The 19,023-nt window shown below is 44.2% G+C and overlaps 1 protein-coding gene across 1 annotated transcript; it reads left to right on the forward strand.

Moving 5' to 3' along the window:
• Positions 1-2,995: 2,995 nt before the first annotated feature.
• Positions 2,996-18,459, forward strand: LOC144768615 (nucleoside diphosphate kinase B-like). The gene is made up of 5 exons (XM_078652415.1): positions 2,996-3,146; positions 9,799-9,937; positions 10,101-10,202; positions 13,442-13,554; positions 18,218-18,459. Exons 2-5 carry the CDS (start codon positions 9,803-9,805, stop codon positions 18,339-18,341), a joined length of 474 nt encoding a protein of 157 aa, XP_078508541.1. The 5' UTR covers positions 2,996-3,146; positions 9,799-9,802; the 3' UTR covers positions 18,342-18,459.
• Positions 18,460-19,023: the final 564 nt, after the last annotated feature.

Genomic DNA, 19,023 nt, shown 5'->3' on the forward strand with positions numbered 1-19,023 from the left:
AAACGACTAGTATCAGGAGAGGTGGAGAAAGTGTCCTGTTGGTGTAGGAGGGAAATCCAACAGAGTGATCTGAAGTGGGCAAAAGCTACTAGAAAGACACTCTACTTCATTTGTGAGAATTTAAAGGTGACTATTGACCCAGAGTCGTTATGTATTGATGAACAAAAACCTTGGGAAACGAAAAATGTAGACAAATCGATATGGATTACCTCTAACAAAAAGAGTCTGTGCACTTTCTGTTAAATAGCTGGAGAAATGAAAACTGGTATCCTTATCTAGATACTGTACCGAATCACTGGTGAGATTGGAATTGTTAAAGGTGAGAATAGGTATTAATCCAGCTTGTGCAAATGAGAAAATAAAAAACATATTAATGGATGATGCCGGTAAATGTACATGCGGGAGTGGCTTAAAATGTACATGTGTCCATATTGTAATGGATTGTCAAAATTTTTTATCTGTGCGGCGATTGATTTTAAGGCCAGTTTTTTAAAAATATGGAATAAGGTCAAGGACGCAAGCAATTGAGCTCCTCATTGACATGCAGTTCTTTGACATTGCAATTGCTTTGGCGAAGTTTGTCCAAGTAGCAAAGAGATTTCTCATGGAATAAGGAAGTTGAAAGAGTGGTCCATGGAGAGACAAACAGAGCAAATTCGGACGATTTTAATTATTTTATGTATTCTCCTAACATTGAATTTTTATCCATTGGACTTGGTTCACAGTACGATACTATGAAAACAAGTTTTTATGAGAAATAATGAATTCTTGGTTTTTGGTACTTTTATAAATCCTAAGTGTACTTTTAACTGTTGTATGATGGTATACACAGTCCTGCCAAGTATCACGCATCAGTCATGACGCTAACGCATTTCAGTGTGGTGATCCGCATCACCACACTGAAATGCATTGTCACGCATTTTCATACTATCTCAGCATCCCTGGCACTGCCTAAATATCATAGGTCAGTGAAAGTATGGCAGCTGGCAGCGCACCCTTCCTGGCGAGTGCGCACTGTTCTCCCTGCAGGCTTGAGTCTTGCAGCAGTGTTGAGGCTGCTGTAAGGCTCACTGCACAATGCAACAATGTTTCATGGTGATTTCCCCGGCTCTGCCCGGCTTTCACACAACCTGACGTCATTGTAGTGTGACCAGTATTAGTCTGGCGCCGCTGGCAGGGTTGGGAGATGTTAAGTCCTGCTTGCAGGCGGGGAGTTAGTTTTAGGAGAAAGTGGTTTTGGCTGGCTAAAGGTGTGCAGGCGTCGCCGCAGTCTTGTCGCTCGCAGCACTGCCTGCTGCTTGCAAAGCCCAGGCCGCCATTACGTGCTGACTGTAACAGAAACAAGGTGAATTACATTTTTCATCACCGGAGCTGTGGCACTTTGAATTGCACGGAGAGGCAGACCTTTGCAGCAGCATTGGCCAGGACTTTCACTTCAGCACCCGAGTCCAGGCCAGAAGACTCTCTGAGGAGGTAACCGGTGACTCGAGCTCCAGTTACTGCAACTTGGAGAAGTAAGTGCAGCCGCCTGACTGTATGGATGTGTGAATAATGAATTCCTTCAGACAGCACGGGATCGGCAGCGCCATAGTCTGGGCGGCTGAGTCACGTGCCTAATGCGATGCCACACGTGTAGTTTAAAATGTTGTAATTGCCTTAATTTGCAGACTCTGCCTATTAGAAGTTCCTATTACTTAAAGGCGCACAATTTATTGATATGGACTCGTAGCGGTGGTCCGAGGGAGCAGTGACCAACAAACACAGCTCATTCACTGTGCGTGCAAAATCAGCACCAACCACGTCACGTTTCTGCACAGAGTGCAGCTTTTATTATAGCGCAATGACAACAACATATCTCTCTTTTTTATTTAGTTTCTTTAGAACTATACATGTCTCGTGCCTCAGCCTCACTCTCCTAAGGCTTGCCCAGTGCCAGTCTGTGGTGGCTTTGGTCATTCGAGTCAGCTGAGTCCTGTTGATTTATTAGGCAGCTAACGAGATGGGGCCTTTCACATCCTGAGAGACTCGGCCCGGATCCACATGGGACAGGGAGGCCCTGGAGTAGACTGATGCTACTTAATTGGTTGCAAGGGGCCTCACATTTACACTAAGGGGCTTATTTACAAGCCCCTTGCACACCGGTACGTCACTTTTTCCCATTTTAAAAGTGACGCATCGGCGGCGCAAGGAGCTTGTAAATACGCCCCTATGTGCTTTATTTACCTAAGACAGCCAGATACGCACACTGTGACTGTCACTTTAACATTCGTGCCCTGTGCTGAGTGTAGACACACACACACACACAGCCTGTATTCACAGCACACTTGCATTGCTGAATGCAGGCACGAGGCAGAGACACAATCTCTAACCGCTGGGCTATTTTTTATGTTGTGCACAGTGCAAGCTAATGCATGGTAATGCGCTACTCTATGGGATGGTTATTTGTAGACTTTATTTAGATGACTAGGTAAACTCTTCCTTGCTCGATTTTGCTCCTGAATGTCACTCATAGTCGTTGAAATGTCACTCATAATTACACTGAATTTATGAAAATGTCACACACAGCAATTTCAAACCTTGGCAGCTATGTATACAGGCGGTGTACTTCTGGGGTATGCTAAGTTTCAAAGGTGTTTATTGGCTGCTGTGTTTTGCAGTAAAGCAAAGAGAAGCATAATCTGAGCCTCCCTGGACTGACATAGAATTACACGAATTTCATAGAAAATAATATTCAACAGCGGATGATATCGAGCATCGACAGTGAAAGTGAACTTGCTCCTGACGCACGTAGACTGGATTTTACGTAGTCGTCACGTGGTGCTTCGTCGTCGCTAAGAATTTTTCTTCTAACGGGAACTAGTCATTCCAGCCTTGCTGCACGGAACATATCATATCATCCTGCTCCTCCCTCACAGGGTAAAACGATACGTGGGCGTGGCTGCCGAATTGAGTTAAGCGTCGCCAGCCAATAAGATGTACGAAAAGGGGTCTACAGCAGGCCATCTGAGCTAATGAGAACCGGCGAAACAGTGCCGGCATTTCACTGGAGCTATATAAAGGCCATAATCCCCTCCTCCCCTTCTCTTTTGCTCTCTCTCGCTCAGCGCTGCTTACATTGACGGAGGCGACAGCACGTCCTGCAGCAGGTACAATGCATTTGAACGTTCAAGCTGCCGGATGCGCCCTCCTCAGTACTCTTGTGTCGGCGCAACTCGCCTCTTTGTAAATCCGTATTATTTCCTGTCTTACTTTAAGATCACCCACGCTCTCTTGCAGCACACGAATGATGACGTCCGCTCGGTTGACTGCCGTCGCCTCCCTACACATGAACCCGTGCTATCTTTTAGCACCGTGATCCTTTGAAATGGATACCTACCACCATAGGCTCATTCCTGACTTCCGGATAGCTAGACCCGCTTCCTGGAATTTTTTTGTTTTGTATTTTATCGCCACCGTTTTATGATGTTGCGTGAGACTACCTAACTTTGTTTTTTTTTTTTGTTGCAGTTTTTATGTAGCGCGACCTCAACTCGAAGGTTTCGGAGCGCTATACACGAGCACCAGTTGCATCACTTGTTCGTTTTTGTTAGGGAGGAGATAAAGCGAATGGCAGCTGTTGAGCCGGCCCCGATACTTGATCCTGGTTCCTCAGGTCCAAGGTCGGCAGCTCTGGTCGTTCAGCCACATCCTCTACCTCAATATTGGGTTGTAGGGAGGTGGCGGGGTTTCACATCCTCTACTTTAATATTGGGTTGTATGGAGGTGGCGGGGTTTCGCCGCGTTCCGACATAGTAGATAAGGAGTGTTTTTTTTCTCTCCTTAGAATCTAATCTGTTTGGATGGAGACGTGCAGTTTTGCGTTAATCCCCAGTACCCGTTTTCTTCTGAGAAGTAGTTGTAACCGATCTCCACCCATTTTAGCATTTGTTTCCGTGATTCACTGCCTCTCTTCTACTAGAATTTTTGTGGCAGCATATGGTCGACAGTGTATCTAGCTAATTTTGTCGGTTGTTAAAGGATTTCTCACGTTATTTTAATTAAAATGATCAGCACTGCCCAATAAAGAGAATCATATCGAATGGGATGGGGAAATAAATCTGAATAAGAAATCGACCTAGGCTGGTGTTACGATCGGATGGATTTTTTGAGTCCCTGGAAACCATCTCGAATAACCATTTCAGTTGTCTTGGTGCGTGACTCGAGAGTTTAAGAGCCTGTCTGAATTGGTGTTGCGATGTTTATCAGAGTTAAAAGGGTATTTTGGAGACTGGGTGTAAATTCTATTGGAGAGCGGCATGAGCTCGGGTGAAGAGTTGAGGAAATGGGGAGGTACGCCACAGGCCGAGGGACGGGCGACTGGTCAAAGGTGGGGTTCGTGTTTGGCACCATGGATAGCAACGAACTAATTGGCCTAGGGACATTGTGATGGTTTTTAGTAGGCTTTCTTCTGGATGACTCCTCGCCACTTGCGCCTTCCAAATGCAGTAATGTGTATTACATTCCTATCTGAGTATTACTTCAACTTATAAGTTATTAATTACTTATGCCGTTATCTCATCTGCCTCCTATATGGATGTTAGGAATAAAGCAAAACGTGTTAGCAGTACTCAATGGTATACTGTGAACTCCCACTTGCACGTCAGATAAAACATTCCCTGACTTGTAATACGATGATACCCGCTCACTCTAAAATGTATTTTGAACATTTTCTTAACTAGCTTCAATTGTTAAACCTATCCCTCACCTTAAAACTAAAGGTGCTTTGAAAATCCTTGCGAAATACCCTGTGCCTGGATAGGTCTATTCTTCCACGCCAAAACTTTATTGCTGTATGCCCCTTGTTCATGGATGGCCCGCTGTGATTTAAAATCACGAGTATGGAGACTTAAGTACTGCTTCGGAAACATGTACCCTGCGGACTACTTTTTCCACAGCTGTGGTGGAGACATTCTCTTGGAACCCGCTTGCGTCTTCCATCCAAAGATGGTACCTCTTGCGAGCACCCTAGGTCTCTTGCTGTGAAGCTTAATATTCTGGTGGTTATGAAGGATTATTCACATCGCACATGTTAGTTAGGTGGGCAGTGCTCGTTTTTAAGGTTTGTGAATTATAAGTACTGCTTACTTTCCTCGGTTAAAAGGGTTTACTCGTTCGACAGGCGCGGGCTAGGTGTGTAGCAGGGGTGATATCCAGGCGCGCTGAGTGCATCCCAATGAAGTAGTGCTCATGTTTATGATATACTTTGTACTCATGTAATTACTGTAACTGCAACCATATTCCTAAACAATGTTTCTTCCTTATGTAAAGTGCTCTGATACCACCGGGTCTAGCCAGCGCTATATACTCCATAAATAAACGGTGGCCTGCTGTGACTGCCAGTCAAGTTGTGGTGACAGACTTGAAATATGTGACATGACTTTCGTTCGGGCCTTCCCAGCGATCAAAATTTAAGCTTCAGCCAGAGCTTACGGTTTGCAAAGCTTTTTGTATAACTGAAACCAGCCAACCAGGATTAGGGCATTGAAGTAATCCCTGCGCTCGAGACAGCCCCACCCCCTCGCCGTCAGATAGCGAGGGATATAAGTCTGGGTGCTTGCAAAGGCTTTTTGTGGCGCTCTGGGATGTCTAGTGCAAGGAGGCATGTCAGTATAGGTATGCCTGAAAAGGACTAATCTATGCCATGTTGCGTTTCCCTCCACCTAACTAGACTTGTATGGGACCTTTTGACTAATGTTTTGTCGGGGCAGACTGACCGCTTACTGGGGTGATGGGTTGTAGCATCACTAGTTGCATAACTATATGAAATGACTTGCACTATTGCAAGTGCAGTGTTAAAAAATGTATATATTTTCCGAAACATGCATTCGTGCAAGGAAGATGGGTTGAACGACATTGTCACTTTGATTAGGCCCATATAATTTAGTTCTTCAACCAAGTGCAGTGAGCTTTTAAATGTCAAAGGTTCTACTGCAGTCAAGATGTGCTCTGGTTGGACCAAAGGCCTGTTTTCTCAAACATGAGCAATTCAGTATTAAACGGACTAAGCTCGTTGCTTTGTCAAAAGTCTGGTGGTACTCCACACCATTAAACACACATGCACCAGGAGTATACTGAACATCAATTTTGCACAACTGCTTATGTGTGGTGCTCCCTTAATGATGATCGAACCCAGATATCCGCAAACCTTTGTTTATACAAGGGTTACTAGTCGAATGCAAGTTGGCCTCATTTCTGATGAGAATACTTTGCATTTTGTGGAGGACTTCTGCAGAACGAGGTATCATTATTAATTTGAGTTGGAGCCGCACTCGCCTCAGTAATGCCTTAATCTTCTGAACGCGTCTCATCTAGCAGACTGGTTGGACCACATTTCTTTCCACTTCAGTACACCGGCTCACTTTGTTTGCAAAATGCTGCTTGGAGCTAGGAAACTCCCATCAGCCCGACCCCTGGGCTCCGATGGTGGACTATGTACCAATCCGCTGTCTGCATCGGCCTTGTAAAGGCTCCTTGTTTACCTGCTCCTAAAGAACTACATCTGGTCAGCCGGATTTTTTAATCCTAATCCCGCTTGATTTATTCCTCCACTATTTTAATAAGTGTTCGTGACTAATGTTTGTTTGGATTTGTACTTGAATCGTTTGTCCTGCATTAATTCAGCAGATTTTTCACCTAAACGGCTTATAACAGAAGCATAGCACGTCATTGCTGTGTACAGCTTTGCTTTACAAAATTATTTTTGTCGCAAGTATCTTGACCAGTTAGACGGAACTGATCCATTTTGTCTGGTTCCTTAGTGACACAGGATATGAACTGCCGCCCTCAGCTAGGTCCATATTCCTAAAGCTCAAGTATGTAAAGTGCCTTCACAGTGTGCATATTAAAGCATCCGTAATTCAAGATGGCTTCAGCATTCTTCAACCTAGCCAGGCCATCGTTCTACCTCGCTAGGTCACCAAGGTGATATTCATGTTGGTGCATTGTGTTAAATACGACCCCCGCCCCCCTCCCACACACTAGCCATAAGCACTCCTTAGATACAGCTCCTTGGCCAAACGATTGCAATCTGCGATGTGCTGCAGCTTTTTAGACCTAGCTTGTGACAGTGCTGCTGAAAGTCACTCTTGCCTGTTCTCCTGGTTCATCAGAACACCTGCCGCGGTGGCCGCGCCTGTGGGACGGTGTTCCCTCTCCTCTGCCTGGGAGAGGAAGCAAGCAGACATACCTCGATGCTTTGTAGAGCAGGTTAGGACTATTAGCCCGTTGGCTGTAGCGCCCTGTGTATTGCTGGGCTAGTTTGGCAGCTCACCCGTTCTTGAAAAGTCATCGGCCTACCAGACACTTAACAGGCATCCCCAAAAGCTATGATATGCTTACAGGTGTGTCCTTTCTGGCATAACATGTTTATCCTGATGGGCTAGTGTATACATTGTGGAGCTGTAGCCCTTGGATGATTTTCAGAAAATCCCTGTTATGCAAACTGACCTTGGTTTTGAGTTCCAGGACTGTAAAGCACACTGGCTGTGTCTCTAAGTCTGTAGCCTTCTTTCTCATCTGATGCCATAACATGTCATATCAAGTTTGCACATATACAGCTCCGCTCTGACTTCCCTAATATTTACTTCTTGGCAAGTCCTTCACTGAATACGTAAAACGGAACCTGCTTAAAGCAGATTGTGTCCATCTGCCGGATTGAAACGGTCTTCAACTTGCTTGCGGTGTAAAACTGTCCACTTTCAGCCATGAAGCCTGGCAAACTCTTCGCTTCTACGAGTTCTAAACCATTCCAGACTAGTTTCGAGTCTCCTAGATTTTCAGATAATCATTCTTTTTGTCGACACTCGAGTAGGGGAAACCACATATTAGAATTCTTCATTGCTTTGTGCTTCTCACAAATCAGCCATCTGTGCAGCTGCAAGGTTTACAGCATCTAGTTTGACCACCTCTATCAATTCATGGGCTCAGAATTGCCTCTCACTTCATGCACCTTTAAACTAGTTGGGCGAGGGAAACTTTGGAATCCCACTACATTTCTCAGAAGCTAGCCATCTCTGGTGGTTAGGTTAGTTAGCACATCTGCCTGACCAGGTGCTGCTGCCTTGAAATGGTAAGCTTAAGGATAACTTACTCTACACTTACGAAGAAGTGAACCTAAGATGTAGAACTGCATCCCGTTGAGGGATTGTTTTTCTGAAACCATAAATCCTTAGCTGCAGTGTACCGTTCTATTTAGTTGGCTCCTATATTTTTAGAATACAACGAATACTGCAATCCTTGTATGAAAGCCAATCCTTGTATGAAAGCCAATCTTCAATTTCCTTATTACAGGCAAATCGTGACGCACCTAATGTCCTGTAATAGAACTGAGGTAGCTGCGAAACTGTAATAGCAAATTACAGTTTGGTTCTGTCAGTGGCTGCAGAGCACCCAGCCCAGAGTAAAGCAGGAAACGGAGCCAAATTAAAGCTGCCGTTTGAAAAACGAAACACAGCCCCCTCCGGTTGGAGGGCACTTTCCGGAATGAAACTGAACGTATCTTTTTCCAGCTGTATAGTCCCTCCTCTGGCTAGGTTTTAGCTGCCGAGGGCAGTTTGCATCGCAGTGCGGGGACACACTAGCCTAGTGTAACCAGGCGCTTTATAAATATGATTATTTATTTTTATTCGAATGTTTTTGTAGATGCTCCTTGATGAGCAGGGATATTTGTGGCAATGTCTTTCGTGGTTTAGGTAACTAAGAAAAATAATCTCTGCAGGGATGTACATTTTGTGTTACAGATTTTTAAATATTTAACTTGTATTGAAGTAATTCTAATCTTTTTAAGCAACAGCTCGAGCTGTAATTTGGAGTTTAATTGTGCACTGGATATTTACAGACCGTGTTTTTCACATGAAAGAGCAACACAAAGGAATTGGGCGTTTTGTAGGAAGCCAGATGTGTGGCCATAATCCAAGTAGTGTTCTCTGCTGTACATTAGAAGGATATTGCAGGTCACCTCTGAGTTAAATGACCTTCAGCTATGTTGCTCTATATGGTAAAGGAACTCCCTGGTGACTTGCAATAAATAGCCATATAATACACTGCAGGGGATACTTGCATATATTGCAGTGGAGTTGTGACTTTTCCAGTCACCTGCAAAACTCTGTAGCTGCTTAAAGTTATTAGTTACGTTCTAACCTCAATACTTGCTTCCGGTAGTCGAGGTGAAAGGCACACCATTAAGAGCGTCATTGTGCAGCAGTTTAAACAAAGAAAACTGGAACTCGCCATGTATTATAAGGCATAAGATTACCTTTCCTGTAAATTGTAAGGATATTGCAAGTCACGTCATAGTTCCATGACCTTGTAAAGGAAGTCTGCCTTCAGCCTGGATTGTCTATATGGTCGTGGATTGTCACTTACTTGCAATACTCTTCTGTATGGAAAGAGGTACTTTATCCCCTACAGTAGTTGGTGGGATATATGAGACTTATTGGGGAAAGGATGTGGCACGACGGCTAGTGAGTTGAGGCCTTAAAGTTGACAGCCCTCAAATGATTTAATCTGCATCTTTAACTTTACCCTAGAATCTCCCGTTATGGGGTTCAATTGTGCATTTGATTGGACTAACTCCTGCTTTTCTGTAAAGTGCTCTTGTAATCTGATCATAATTGATTGCGGCACTTTAGTTAAACCCTGTTTTTGTGCAAAAGTTTAAATTTTATTTGAAGTTCACTGGAGCCCCCTTTATCCTAATGATTTCTTCAATGCCCAATTGCCTTCAGTTAAGTTTTCTAACACCCTCTTGCTTTCTTCTAGAAACATGTCTGGCAACGGTATCACAGAACGCACCTTCATTTGCATCAAGCCAGATGGTGTTCAACGGGGCCTGGTGGGAGAGATAATTAAGCGCTTTGAGCAGAAGGGCTACCGACTGGTGTCCATGAAGTTTATGCAGGCGAGTAGATTCTGGTTTTACCTTGTGTACCAAGTGATTGGCTCGGACTTATACAGGTTATGTAATCAACTTTACTTTTTGGTGCATACTGCTGTTCTTTCGTCACTGGCATAAACAGGGTTGCGACTGGCCACATCCTAACCACTTTTTTTGCTGCTTGCAGGCCTCCTGTGAACTTCTGAAGGAACATTACATTGACCTGAAGGATCGCCCCTTCTACTCTGGTTTGGTGAAATACATGGGCTCCGGCCCCGTTGTGCCTATGGTGAGTATGGGTTGATTACACTTGCTACTCTGAAAATATGGTATTACGCCTGCATTTAAACACCACATGCTTTTAAATCCCAATTGTGTGCGACCTAGATGCCTTTTTATCTGAGTACTGTTTCGAAAGAGGCTGGTCTGGCTGCACAACCACTGGTTGTGCCATAGTTATGTCCGAACATAGGGCCGGCATCCCGTTTAGGGGCAAGAAGCCAGTTTTGTAATTTAATCTGGTACTAGTGGGATGGCATTCCCACCCGGGGGAGTGAGGGGGGTGCCCTGGACCAGCTTCAGAATGGGACCCAAGGAGATCTGCACTGCTTGCTGGTAGAAGTCCAGCAAGGGGCTATGTCCCTTTCTGGGACCTGAAGGTGTTGAGTGGCGAATATTTGCTGCATTGCCAATTTGGAGGCGGTTATCTGCTACAGGGTCCATGATGGCCCAGGGTTTTTGGGGCCTGCAAGGATCAGCTTAATCGGAACTTCATATCCTTCAAGTGATGCTGCTGCGATCTCTTACCAGACTTGGTGGAGGGCTATTCCAGCTCGGTTTTCTTGTGTTTTGTTAAACTTGTCAGAATTCGAGTGAGACTTTAATTTTTTAAGGGACTGAACTCGGGCCTGATCACGATCAGAACCTCTTCTAAATGCATTCTTGCTCTTGGTGATTTTAAAGCTTTGCCTCATGCTCCCAGACTGTCTAGTGGTGCAGAAACCAAGGACCAGATGTTAGTGGGCAGGGGTGGTGCTAGTCTGTCACTTCATGGCGCTATGTTACTGCTGCAGCACCATATGGTGGTCCTACTGGCACATAAAGAGCATTTGAGACTTATGGTACACTCGCTGGGGCATATGTCTGTTGGTGTGGAAGCAATCGGTTGCAATAGTTTGGATAGTATACATCTTAAAACTATACTTCGCTTGTGAACACTGATGTGCTGGTATTGGAACATCCATGGTTACATTCAAGAAAAGGTGGAGACCTGCACCACACAAACTCTGTTCAGCAAATGTTTTTCAGCTGAAACCCGCAAGGGCTATGCAAGCAGACCTTTCATCCACACAAATCACAATGCAAATACCCCGATTATTCGGACACCAAAAAGGTACAACACTCCTTCATTCGAATTGAACTCCTTGCCTCATTACAGGGTGCAGTGGCTTCTTTACTCATTTCTTATCATTCAGCAAGGACCTATGGGTGTTTAAATCTAACCTACCCTGGCCTGCTGCATTCTTTGTGGGGCTTAGAGGGGGAGCAATATGTACTCTAGTTAGGAGGGAGGGCAAAAAGAGCAAAATAAGTTCCTTTATTGTCATTCTGTATTTAGTTCTACTCTTTCTACTTTCACTGAAGTATATGCTGAACAGAACCATCCGAGAGACACTTCGGAGTGCACAAGTGGGGTTGGGGGCATGGGTGCAAGCTGATCTCTCATGTAAGGAGGAACCCGGTTAGCTGGGTAGAACCTACAGTAACCCAAGTGTTCCCTATTGAAGTGTAGCCTTTAAGTTCCATGACAATAGTTTCTTAAGGAACTCTTACAAGTAAGGTTTATGTATTTTCCATTTCAGCAAAATATTAAAATGCAAGAATTCAGTAATACCTAACAAGATACGGTGCTCCTATTTAGTGATGGTGAAGTGAAAAAGGGATAGTGAATAAATAGTGCGCATGTGCTATACATAATACTATTTACATGTGACTGATTGGGATAATTCCCTGGTTACTTACCAGTCATCTTCATTACTCTGGGTATTGTCGTACTCACAGCATGAGTAATGTAGTGTGATTTTGTTTTGGTGTGGAGCTAATGGTCACTGCGTAACTCTGGTGGCGAGGAAGACTTATGAGGAGATAATGGGATACTTGCATCATTTGTTTTGATTGTCAATCCACAATCAGATTAAAAGTCCACATTGACATGTGTCAACGTTTCAACCCACAATGCATGTGTCTGAGCGCGCTGTAGCCTTGGCTTCATTCTGGCTACAGCGCACTCTGACACAATACCAATCCTTGTGATGGCATTGGTCTGGTCTTGTATTAATTTATTTAGAAAGTTTTATATAGCGCGAACACGATCTTTGCAGATATCAGAGCGCTTTACAAGGACAAGGGGGTGATAGAATAATAGAATGTAATAGTTGGGGTAGTTGGATACAAGGTGCATAGTTACAAAGGTAGGTCAAAATACAAGAGGTAGGACAAAGTTGAGGTAGTGTAGGTACAAGGTGCATAGTCAAACAGGTGCGCCAATAATATAAAAGTACAAAAAGGAGCATATACTTGTAGCGTGCTTAAATGCTTTTGGAGATAGCATAAAGGTAGGCATAGTTGAGGTAGGTGAGTACAGGGTGTATAGTCACACAGGTGCATCAGTAGTACAAGAGTAGGAATAGTTGAGGTGGTGTAGGTACAGTATGCAAAGTCAGACAGGTGTCAACAATATAAAAATATACAAAGAGAGAACATATACAATCAAATAAGTCGATAATGCAAGTAATACAAATAGTCGAAGGGGTCAGGCAGATTCTTGAGAAGTACAGAATAATAGATCATGTGTATTTAGCCATGAGGATCGCTTTTACTTCAATAATCACTTCATCACTCGTTTCCCGAGGGCCAGAAGGACCGGCAACTGTTGTAGTGTTGTAGATGCAGATTGTTTACACAATGATGCATCATTAGTCTAGCACAGATTGTAGGGTTGTTGCCACGATTCTCGTTATCACTTTTTCACTGCACCATCACCCAATAGGGGCACCATAACTTGTTGTGATTACTGAATGCTTGCCTGAATTTGGTGAAATGAAGTACATTAAATGCATAAACAAACCTTACTTGTAAGAGGGGCTCTGCCACCTATTGCAGTGGAAGTCAAAGGCTACACATCCTCAATAGGGACCACTTGTGTGAGATCCCTTTTTTAAAAATTCTTGGCACCCTTGTTCACAATTTAAAATCTCTGCAAATGCTCTAGCATTCCGTTGTAGAGAGCAGGACAGACTATTGAATCGCCGTGTTTACATTTTTCACGAGCTTTACTGTTTTGTATGTGATTCATAGGGCAGTTTAACTTCAGAATGCCGTGCATCATTTACTGGTAAAATGTGAACATTAAGAATTCTGTGCAGTAGAATTCCAGTGGACAAACCTGCTATATATTGAAATGGCCATGTGCCATAGATTGCTTTTTTTGGTGTCTGGGGCCTGAAGCTTCAAGCTTATTTCTTGCAGGTCTGGGAAGGATTCAATGTGGTGAAGACTGGCCGGGTAATGCTGGGAGAGACCAACCCAGTTGATTCCAAACCAGGGACCATCCGCGGAGACTTCTGCGTCCAGGTTGGCAGGTAAGTGATAGAAATGGTGTGTATGTGGCCCATGGAGAGACTACTTTGGCCAAATCCAGTGAGTCACTCGCTCCATGCGTAAATGAACGGGTTTCCCTGATGGGAGCAGCCCTCTTAGTTCCATTATTGCTCTCGTGATTAATTAACGTTGTAGGAACATTTTGTAGTCTCAGTGTGTATCCCCGTGGTTTAATTAATGCAATAACCACCCTTCCTCTCCTAGACCCCAGAGTGCATTTCTTGTATTCTTACTCCTAATAAGAATACAATTGCCTCTATACGAAGTTTCTAAAGAATTACTGGTGTACATTCTCTAATTGTGCTTGTAATATACTGGTTTTAATTTTAAATGTCGTGTAATCCAACCCCTCACTTCAGTTTTATGGGCTGTAGACTGTTACAGATCATTTACTCTGACTTTGATTTGCTGGAGTCTTCTGACTCGAGCCTCCTTGACTTGTATGTTTATTTATTTTATATAGATGCAGGGACATGTATTTCTTTAAGGGCATTTATTGGCAGCCGTCTCAATCTGCACTTCAGCAGGCCAGAACACTATAGGAAACTGGCATTTTTACTTTATCTGCTGTTTTTGTAAACTATTAAAGTGTAGTGTAGTTCCTGTATTCCCAATAGGCTCTGCGCATTGGAATAACATACAGCAGTTTAGACGTAGGACTGAGGTCATCTAGGTCTCTACTGACAGACTTAATTAGGTTTGCCAGCTAGCTCAGAGGTCACTCGAAACTTTCTCGAGTGAACAGGAAGGGGTTAATTTTCCTGAGTAGACAAGAAGGGATTCGTTTCTGACAACCGCATAAACATGACAACTTTGCTCCCTCAGAATAAAGAGTATATCTCTAGAGTTGTGTGGAAACAATAGACCTTTATTTCTCTCAGCCAATCGTGCATGCTTAATTTCACCAGAGTGCAAAGAAATTGAGACGAGCGTTTTCAATAAAAGGTGTTTATTGAGCAGTCTTTCTCATGCAAGAGAAATGAATTGCCACAATTGCAACACTTATCATAGTAAAGTGCGTACAGTAAAAGGAGTATTATGAAATAATACTGTAAAAGCATTGATATGGTTTCTTATCCATATGATACTTTAAAACTGATAAAATATATACATAAAAATATTGAGGTGCTTCTAAGATACGCCTACCCGGTGTACCTGACCTAAGCCCAATATGTGGGAAGTAGTAAGTAAGTTGCAGTTTTTTTTTGCCAAGAATCTGAATCAAAAATTCACTTAAGGGTTTAGTCCGCTCCGTACCTTGGTTATAAGGACTCGTTCTCCCAGCAACCCGCAAGGGTGACTGGAAACACCGGAGCTGGATTTCTCGGCAGGAGAAAAGACAGCGTCTCTGTGTCAAATGGGAGGGTCGGCTTCCTTCGGCACTCGCATCAGCTGGGCGTCGGGCAAGAAGATAGCCGCTCTGCTCCAAACCACAGTGTGTTTGCTTAAGGCAACTGTTGGTATATTTATACCTGAAAGGTGCCGAGTTTGACATAAGGTTGGACACAAGACGTCACTAAGAACTTAGTTCTTTCTGGACTCCAGGAGTTCTTGTGCAAATCAAAACAAAAGCAGGGGGATTTCCCGGGCTGCTGGAGGCTTTCTTTGTTTAAAGAACGCGTTGTACTTTCGAGGAGTCTATGGGAGTAGCCTTGCCGTATTTGGAATACATGGGCTATGACTAGATATGGACATGATTCCTATGCCTTTATAAGGATATGTTTTGTTATAACCATATAAGGGCATGAATCGGGGATATCTTGATTAGGGTCCTAGATAGATTCACAACAAAAGCATTGCCAACGTCTGTTACCTCAATGGCCACTCTTGTGCCTGTTTGTAACCTTTCTTTGGGTCTCTAGTCTTAACATGTGGTGGCTTTATTGGTGACTAGGCAAGGCGTAGTCACAGATGCCTGGATATCATAAACCGGATTTCAACAGCTCGCTTGACATCGGTTTTGACACATCCAGACTAATTCATGCCAAACCACTTTAGCATCTAAGGGAGTTCACAGCAGTAGATCCTGTGGAGTGAATGTACTGCAATGCCCCTCACTGCAGTGCCTTTTAAACTGTAATTTGTTTGCTTCCTTATCAAAGTCCCTAGGAGTTATATCTTTTCAGGAGACTTCATCTGTTTCCTCACCTGCTTGAGATTGTAAGGAGCCAAACGCTGGAGCCTTTTAGGTTAGTCTGAAGAAACTCCTTCACAGGCCAGCACACTAGTGACTTGTTGGTGCATGGCAGGCCAACAAGATTACCCCATGCAAGTGGACCCGCCGGAGTGTCGGACTATCTGGTGTTGAGTTTTTTTTTTTTTTTGCCCTAGCCTTTCAGTAATCTAGTGTGCGGAAGCATAGGCCTGCCTTTAACCTGGAGAGGCTCGGCAAGCATGTACTCTTTTTTTTTTTTTTTTTTTTTTTTTTTTTTTTTTTTTTTTTTTTTTTTTTACTGCCACAGACCTGTCATGGGTTTAGGTGTACAGTGTTTTGCGTCTCCATAGTTTTAACTAGCTCCTCTTTCACTAGATGGTGGCCTGCTGGCCCACCTGTGTACAATTCTATTTCTTTGCACTAACCTACCTGCGAGGTACATGCATTGTGTATGAGTGAGCTAAAGTAATGGAGACGTGTGTAACATTTTGGAAGCCCCTGGTATGTTCCTGTGCACAGGATGGAGATGATGTGTTTTCCCACATGATAGAATTGGATTAAAGTTGAGTGAGGCTGCATAGCCACTGAAATGAAGACTAAGTAGAAAAGGCTTAATTCAAAATTCAGTTCCTCCTTTTGCTGATAGGAGCTTTGCTGTGTCTGCTTTCATATGAAAATGATCTTTAGCGGAGGCCAGCCTTTGGTATTGACTTTTGTCACTGTCCAGTGTGGCTGATGGCCAGGTGCTGAAAGCTCTCACCTCTGTACGTCTGTGGGCGCTGTAGCTGTAAACTACCCTGCTATTGTGGGCATTCAGCTACACCAAGTACACATGCGAAGCTTGGTTTTGAGTGGTTCTCCTGTTAAATGTACTTTGCAGGCTAAGTTCTGCCTGAATACACATTTTTTTGTGCTTTGACTGCGAAAGTGGAGCTACCGACCCGCTCCAAGCCCTTTCCCTAAGGAAGGGATGTATTCTGCAGCGTACATTCAACCCTGCTTGGCAACCAGAACTGGTGTCCCCTGACAGCCAGCTTATCAGCACTGAAGTGCCCGAAGGCTAACAAACAAATTTATGGCATTTAACAAATGTGCCTGCGGCTGCCCTCTGGTTATGATGGAACAACGCAGGGAAATACTCTGCATGCCTTTATCACACTTTATTTTTTTTTACCCTGCGTATTTTTTGGGAATGCATAGGCTTTTACAGCATATGTCTTTAACCACGCTGTGTACGGGAGGGCGTACATGTGTATATATTTTCATGGTGAAGGCTGACTTATAAGCATGGTAAGGGTTTTCACCTGTTCCCGTGCTGATCGGACTCTACCCGTCCCATGCTCCTTTGTGGCTGAATTATTGGCCCCAGCAGACACCCTGAAGCAAGGCAGACCCCTGCTATGAGTTTCTGACCATACCTATGTAGGTCTGAAGTTATCGGGACTGGGTGTGCTCTACAGCAGGCAAGCCTAGAGCTGGCACTTCTCCTCCCAGAAACCGGAGGGGACTCATGCTGCAGGTCCCCACTGGCTGTGAAAGTAGGACCTGTGGCGAGACTGAACAGGGTTTTATTGAACTGTCTTGCTGAAGAGTGGCCAGAGCTTGATACATGCATAATGCTGTCCACGCTAGAAGCAAACTGCCCAGATGAATTTGTGAGTAACACTCAAACTGTGATGGGGCAGAATCCAAGGCACAGTAACCTACGTGCCAGTGTTTGCCGCCTTTGTAGTATTTACTTTGTGTAGACTAAAGTACTTTTTCTAAAGTAAAGCCCTGGGTTGGATAGGGTTATTCTGCTACTGGGTGATTAGGTTCTAATCTTGCACTCCCTTTCCACATTACTGAGCTGTCTGTTGCTGAAGGAGTGCTTGTTCCTGTTTGCATAGCCATAGTAGGACGGATGGACTCTGGGACATCAGACAAACTAGCCCTGTTCCATGTTTGAGGACCTGTAGCCCATGCCTGCCTCATGCCCACCCAGATGTTGCCAGATATGGCAGTGAATGACATGTGCTACTTATTTGAAACACGTTTCTTCAAGTCATTCACTCAATTAGGTGAGAACTATGGAAACTGGCCTGCTTTAACTTTTCTAAATATTTCTTAGCCACCTATTTCAGCTTTTCTTTTCCCTAGTAGCTCAACCATAGGCCTGTTGTGTGGGGGTGAAGGACAATCCATATATGCAGACTAGTCCAATCTCCCTCCTAGTCCTATATTGCTGTAAGGACAGTCCCTGGCTGTAGGCAAATGTATCTTCGGATCCAAGCAGGTTGCTATACAAGTAGCTTTATCATTGCAGAAAGTTCATGCAAACACATTTTCTACCAAGCTGATATGGCCACCCACGGGCTGATTGTCATTTTGTGTAGCTTTCAAATGTCATGTTGGCACTTCATTTTGTAAACCCATCAAACTGTCGTAAAAACTGCATCAAAAATATAGATTCTGCTATTTGGACTATAAACTGTCTTTTCCTCCCATAGGAACATATGCCATGGCAGTGACTCTGTGGAAAGTGCCAAAAAGGAGATCAACCTGTGGTTCAAGCCCGAAGAGCTGATTACTTACACCAGCTGCGCCAACGAATGGATCAACGAGGGGAACTGAGGCTCACGGTCCCTTTGTCTCTACGTTTAAAGACCATTCCCTGGAGGGAGCACTTTACTTTTTCATTGCCTTGTAGTTCTCAGCTCGAAGCAATTTGTAATAAACACTTTGCCGGGAATCTTTGCTTTTATGGGTGTTTTGTGACCTCGCATGGTTCTGTTTTGTTGGATGCAATGTTAACCGAATTCTAAATGGTTTAAAAGGGTGACCAGTTATGGTAGCGCTGTGTTTGGGACTGCTATTACCAGCAGACGGCCCATGCCTCAACTGACCCCCCTTAGGAGGCGCTATGAAGTGGCCAGCCGAGTCCCATCAGAGGTAAGGAGGCCAGGCTGAGCTCTCTTGGTTCCTATACCACCTACCTTCTGCCACTGGTTTACTCATGAACAATTAGGTCGGTTTTGTGATAACAGTGGGCAAGCGTCTAGGCAGGCACCTTGCAGCCAGCACCAGCAAAGGTGAGGTAGCTTTCATCTGCAGTGGGGGGGGGGGGGGGGGCACTCTAGATTGGCCGGGTAGAGGCTACCATGAACTACTCTGAATCTGGCCAGCTGGGGAGTTGTCGTGCTGTAGAACCTACTACAGATCTCAATGCTTTTACCCAAAGTACGACTCACCTGTGGGACACCCCAAACCCCACCCAGCAGATTTAAAATCTCTGCAAGGAAATGGTCAAGGCAAC

The sequence above is a fragment of the Lissotriton helveticus genome, chromosome 7 (assembly GCF_964261635.1).
Source record: "Lissotriton helveticus chromosome 7, aLisHel1.1, whole genome shotgun sequence".
Taxonomy (NCBI): Eukaryota; Metazoa; Chordata; class Amphibia; order Caudata; family Salamandridae; genus Lissotriton; species Lissotriton helveticus.

What these genes read in the sequence shown, in the direction of transcription:
- LOC144768615 (XM_078652415.1), top strand. Translation starts at nt 9,803, where the DNA reads ATGTCTGGCAACGGTATCACAGAACGCACCTTCATTTGCATCAAGCCA. An exon ending in TGTCCATGAAGTTTATGCAG is followed by an intron (nt 9,938 to 10,100) that starts GCGAGTAGATTC and finishes TGCTGCTTGCAG; the next exon opens with GCCTCCTGTGAACTTCTGAA. An exon ending in CCGGCCCCGTTGTGCCTATG is followed by an intron (nt 10,203 to 13,441) that starts GTGAGTATGGGT and finishes TATTTCTTGCAG; the next exon opens with GTCTGGGAAGGATTCAATGT.